The sequence below is a fragment of the Tiliqua scincoides genome, chromosome 5 (assembly GCF_035046505.1).
Source record: "Tiliqua scincoides isolate rTilSci1 chromosome 5, rTilSci1.hap2, whole genome shotgun sequence".
Lineage (NCBI taxonomy): Eukaryota > Metazoa > Chordata > Lepidosauria > Squamata > Scincidae > Tiliqua > Tiliqua scincoides.
Window position 1 is genome coordinate 73,236,062 of NC_089825.1, and position 6,000 is coordinate 73,242,061.

Genomic DNA, 6,000 nt, shown 5'->3' on the forward strand with positions numbered 1-6,000 from the left:
GGTTCCCAACCCTTTTCACTTGCATATCCCTTGGCAGCCCATTTCCATAAATTGTACCCTTCATATTAGCAAAATGTTCGTTATTAATACAAGCCCTCATCTCTTCTCTATGAAAACCCAGACTTCATGTATTCATCACATATTTTTTTCTTTTCATCTGTTTGAAGAACAGAAGACTCTGCCTTTGCACTGTTTTGCACCAGAAGTGTGCTGAGAAATTCTGGGTGATTGATCGCTTTCCATATTATGTTTCAGCTTTTTTACTGTGCTCGTTTTCAATTATTGGTTCATAGATCAATTGATGACCAAAAACTAGCTATTGGTGAGGCTTTCACAGCCAACTAGCTACCTTCCTTCCTGCCTTGCTGGCCCTGCAAAGCATTCTGGAGCATACCTGCCTTTTTCTGCCATTATGTCATTCTTTTTCAAGTACCTCTAAAAGTCTTGTTGAATGTCCCTGGGAGTAGATGAATCCCAGGTTGGGAACCACTGTTTTACTGGTATGTTGTTTACAGTGCACTTACTCTGATAATGTTTACAAAAAGGGGGTGAAGACCAGAATTTAAAAAGAATTAAAATGTATCTTATAATCTTTTACTATGTTTTTAATAAATTAGAGACTGTACAGTTCTTAGGTAACAATTAGTGGTAGGTTATTTTTCAGGATCTGGCCTCAGGCAAAAATCAGACAAAACTATTGTTAGACACCCCCCTAAGTTTAACCCCCGACTTATCCGAGGGTCATAGAAAATTCCATGATTTTTGACTCAAAACCTGCCCTTAACTGTGGGATCGACTTATATGCGAGTGTCTGCAGTACTTCTGAGCAGATAGATGCACATAGGATTGTGCTGGCTGGGTATCAAGCCAGGAGGACTGATCAAGGAAATTTTCCTTGCCCCTGATGATAATATTATCAACTACTGCTACACTATTATTAAAATGTAATAGGACCTGGGATCAACATCATCCCAGATACTTACTTCATAGCTCTTCCTTTTTCTGCACACTTGCAGCCAAAAGAAGCGAATAGCCCCAGGCTGGCCTGGCATCCATTTCCCCAATTCTCATAAAACTGTCTTGAGAGATCAGATCAAAACTTCATCCAGTCAGCACTCTTTTTTGGCAGCAGCCAGATTCCTCTGAGAAGCTATACAAACAGGGTATGAAGGTAACAACCAGAAAAAAATCTCCAGAAAACTTGGTGAAAGAATTCCTGGGGTGGGAGGGTGGGTTTTTTATAAATGAGTTTGGCAATCAGGAGTTTCTTCATAAAAAGATGGGCTGAATACAAAATTCTAGGTTGCCAAATTATATACTCCACGGTTTGATTGTAATTTTGAAAAATGATTCACTTCTTAAGGAACTGTTATATATTAAAAGTAATAAAACCTTGGAGGTGTGCACTCTAAATAAGCTTGGGCTATCCCCTATCATATACTCACACTATCATGAGATAGACCCTCACAAAGATGCCCTAGTGTTGTGTCCAGCACAATGCTTTGTTTACGTACAAGTCCTGTATTCAAGTGTACTTCCCCCATGCTAATATACATAAAATGAAGGAATTGGAGATGTATACTCCAAAATAACCTTTGGAAAACCCCAAATGATGCCACTTAGCAACCTGCCAACCAGCAACTGACTGGATATACAATGGTGGTTGTTAGTCAGCAGTTAGTCATTTTAAAAAATCCATTCAGAAAAAAATTTTTTAGAAATTGCTTACCAAGTGCTGGGATGCCTCACTGAAGACGCTGGAGGCCTCCTCCATGTTGCGCAAGCCCTCTGAGGGCCTCAGAAAGGCATGCAGAAGGTTTCAGAAGGCACTTTCAGTTTTCAGAAAGCCACTTGTTTGTTTCTGAAAACTGGAAGTGCTTTACAGAAACTTCTGTGGACTGTTCTGAGGTCTGCAGAGGCCCTGCGCAACATGCCAATATCTTAATTTCCCTTCCTAGACTCGATCCAGGAGGCAAAATTGCATAGGTTCAAGTAGAACCATTGCAGCAGTGAAGGCTTACCTCCAGGGCAAGGGAACAAATGTTATGGGGATATGCAAACAGGGTGCTGTTTATCTATCCCAAGTTTCATGCTTCTATCACACAGCACACGATTTCAACTGTTATTGTTGCTTGACCACTAAACTCACAGGCTATTTGTACTGTACAAAATAGCGAGCTGACTCAACACTGAGGCTTAACCACTCTTTCTATTCCTGACAGAGTGAATTCCATACTGGATCATCATGATGAAGCTCAAATACTCAAATTTCTGCAAAAGCAAACCAAATCAACCCTCAGTACAGTAATGAAAGTCTAACATGGATCAATATTTTGTGAGCATTCTTACCTGTACAAAGCATCATCAATTTCCATAGCATCAGTTGCCATTATGATGTATTTGCTTGTACTGAAAAACAGCAACAGAAGAGATAAGTGTTTTAGCCAAGAGAATAGAATCATAAAACTTACCGTGGTTTTCATAATGGGAAATTATTAAAAGACAAGAACAGAAGGGAGTTTGGTTATATGCAGAAAGAAATTGATATAATGCCTGGGTTACATCAACATAACATTATATGGTGCATTATTATGCTGGTGTATTCCCAGCGCTGGTGCTGCACAGCTGGCAGAGATTTGTTAGGGGGAGGAGTTGACTTAGTTCAAATCCTAAATTTCCCCAAGCCTTTCTCCTGGCCGGTACATTGCCATAAATTTACACCAATTAAAAAAAAGGTGGTGTAAAGTCAAAAGAAGCACTGATGGTGCTATATAAATAAATAATAACAGTGTTGCCCTGTCCACCAGTTAAAAGTGGTACCAAGTGCAACAAAATTGGCTACTTAGTTTTCAGCAATTTGGATTAAGGATATGGATTGGTCTACAAAACACTTAAAATGATGGATTTTTCAGCAAATCTATATTCATGTTCAATGTAACTTATGACTATAATCATCACTTTATTAGTCCAGGTCTTTATTGTCAATATTTTTAAAAATTGTCCTAATGTTGGAGTTATAATTGTTTTATCACAAAAGCATGCTGCTGCTGGAAAGTGTATTGACATTGTTTATGATTTAAAGTTATACACACTATGTAGGTATCCATATAGAATTGTAGGCCTCTCTGAAATGTCCACAGATTGAAAAACAGGATGTACATAGTTGTTACACATTACCCCTGCTGAGTAAGAGGCACTTTTTCAAGTGGGTGCTCCTCTTTTATTTAGCAGGGGAAGAGTAACCACCTTCCTCACCCCAGCAGTGTCTTTTCTAGAGGCTATCTGCTGGTATTCTTTTGCATTTTTTTAGATTGCGAGCCTTTTGGGGCAGGGACCCATAAGTTATTTGATTTTCTCTGGAAACTACATTGTGAACTTTTCACTGAAAGGTGGTATATAAATACCGTTAATAATTAATAATATATTCATTTAAGAAAAAAAGTGATACTCAAGCCTGTCAAAAAATGACACCTTCTAAACTGGAAACTTTACCCTTTTGCATCTTTTTAGATTGAGAGCCTTCTTGGACAGGGAGCCATTAGCTATTTGATTTCCTCTGGAAACAGCATTGTGAACTTTTCATTGAAAAGCTGTGTTAAATGCTGTTAATAATATATTCACTTAAGAAAAAAAGTGATGCTCGTCTGTGAAAAAATGACACCTTCTGAACTGGAAACTTCTAAACCCCAAACTATTGCTGAACAGACAGCCTGTGTGCGCTCTGTTCCTGTCAGTGTTCCTGCACCGTGCATGCTTATTGCTTGAAGAAATCAAGCCTGAAATAGGAATCTCCCGCACTGTATAGAGAGATGGCAGAACTGCCTGTACCCAGAGGAGACTGAGAAGGCCAATTCTATGCTTGGGATCATTAGAAAAGGTATTGAGAACAAAACGGCTAATTTGATAATGCCGTTGTACAAATCGATGGTAAGGCCACACCTGGAGTATTGTGTCCAGTTCTGGTCACCACATCTCAAAAAGGATATAGTGGAAATGGAAAAGGTGCAAAAGAGGGCAACTAAGATGATTGCTGGGCTGGGCACCTTCCTTATGAGGAAAGGCTACGGCGTTTGGGCCTCTACAGCCTAGAAAAGAGGCGCCTGAGGGGGGACATGATTGAGACATATGAAATTGTGCACAGGAAGGAAAGAGTGGATAGAGAGATGCTCTTTACACTCTCACATAACACCAGAACCAGGGGACATCCACTAAAATTGAGTGTTGGGAGAGTTAGAACAGACAAAAGAAAATATTTCTTTACTCAGCTTGTGGTTGGTCTGTAGAACTCCTTGCCACAGGATGTGGTGATGGCGTCTGGCCTGGACGCCTTTAAAAGGGGATTGGACAAGTTTCTGGAGGAAGAATCCATTACGGGTTACAAGCCATGATGTGTATGTGCAACCTCCTGATTTTAGAAATGGGCTATGTCAGAATGCCAGATGCAGGGGAGGGCACCAGGATGAGGTCTCTTGTTATCTGGTGTGCTCCCTGGGGCATTTGGTGGGCCGCTGTGAGATACAGGAAGCTGGACTAGATGGGCCTGTGGCCTGCTCCAGTTCTTATGTTCTTATGTCAGAAGTGTGCCAGGGACATGTGGTGGGTGCAGAGGCAGCTGAGGCAAAGCCTCCGGGCGGTAGTGCTTGCATACCTCACATGGTGGCTGCAGTGCTTTTCAAAGGACTACAGCAGGGAGGCTGTGCCTCACCTGCCGCCCCACCCACCACATGCCCCTGGAAGCGCCTGAACCACGCATGTCATCAGACGCAGCCCCACGTGCAGATGCTAAGGCCAAGGGCCAGGTCTGGGCTCCCAGAGCAGTTGAGCCTCCCTTCAGGCGGGCCTTTCGGGCTCTCACAGGGCGCCTTCGCTGCCTGCAACCAGCTGGGCCGTGAGGAGGGCCTGGGAGGCGGCCAGAGTCCTGCGACCTGCCGCAGGCGCTGCGCTGAGTCGTTTCCGCCAGGGCGAGACCCCGCCCGACGCCTCTCCTTCCGCGCCCTCTCCCCACAAAGACTCCCGCCAGGCGGGCCCACCTGCCTCAGGGGCCGCGCCGCGCCGAGCTCCGGCTTCCCCCTCTACCGCCGTTTCCTCCCCGCGGCTGCTCCGTTCGCCTCGCAGGCCTCGGAAGGAGGGAGGCGGCTCGGCCCACTCCAGGCACTGCCGGGGATGAAGCGGCAGGAAGCGGCCCCGGCGCACAGCCGGCAAAGAGGAGGCGGAGAGACGAAGCGCCGAGGCTCGCCACTGGCTGCCCGCCTGCCCACCCTCAGTCCCTCCCCGGATGGAGGGAGGCCGAGCCCGCTTCCCCAGGCCGACCAATCCCGCAGCTATGTCGGGTAGAGCCGCTGAGGGCGGGCGAGGGCTGCCTCCGTTCCCTGGATCTACTGACAGCGCAGTCCTGCACCCGGGTGTCTGCTCAGAAGGGCAGGGCAGGGCAGGGCAGGGCAGAGCGTGTGGAGGCAGGTGAGGCAGAGCCTCCCTACCGGAGTCCTTCGACAAGCGCTGCTGCTGTGTGGCGCCCCAGCACCCACGCGCTCTAAGCCCCCGCTCTGCCTGGGTTGTGGGTGCTGGGGCGCCTCACACTGCAGCGCGCTTTCCAAAGAACTGCCTCCCCACCCACCGCACGCCCTGACACAAGCATGCAGGACTGCACTGCACTCTGTGCATGGGTTGGGGGTGCTTGGGCGCCTCACGCTGCGGTGGCGCTTTTTGTAGGACTCCGGTGGAGAGGCTCTGCCACAACTGCCTCCCCACCCACCGCACGCCCTGCCCTTCTGAGTAGGCACAAGCTTACAGTACTGCACTGCGCTCTGCACATGGGTTGTGGGTGCTCGGGTGCCTCACATGGCGGCAGCACTTTTCTGGTGGGGAGGCTCTGTCCTCATCTGCCTCACTTGCCTCCCCACCCACCGCACGTCCCGGCCCTACTGAGTAGAGGTGGGTCGCAAGCCAATTTCAGGTGGGTCCCCATTCATTTTAATATTTTATTTTTAATATATTAGACTT

The 6,000-nt window shown here is 46.4% G+C and overlaps 1 protein-coding gene across 1 annotated transcript in view; it reads right to left on the reverse strand.

Moving 5' to 3' along the window:
• The window catches only part of UBA6 (ubiquitin like modifier activating enzyme 6), a 60,702-nt gene extending 55,562 nt beyond the window's left edge, over nt 1-5,140 (reverse strand). Inside the window, exons 1-2 of the mRNA XM_066628480.1 lie at nt 5,031-5,140; nt 2,350-2,409 (exon numbers count right to left, since the gene is read on the reverse strand). Coding sequence (XP_066484577.1) covers nt 2,350-2,390 — 41 coding nt within the window. The 5' untranslated portion in view covers nt 2,391-2,409; nt 5,031-5,140. The remainder of the gene's footprint in view (nt 1-2,349; nt 2,410-5,030) is intronic.
• Nucleotides 5,141-6,000: the final 860 nt, after the last annotated feature.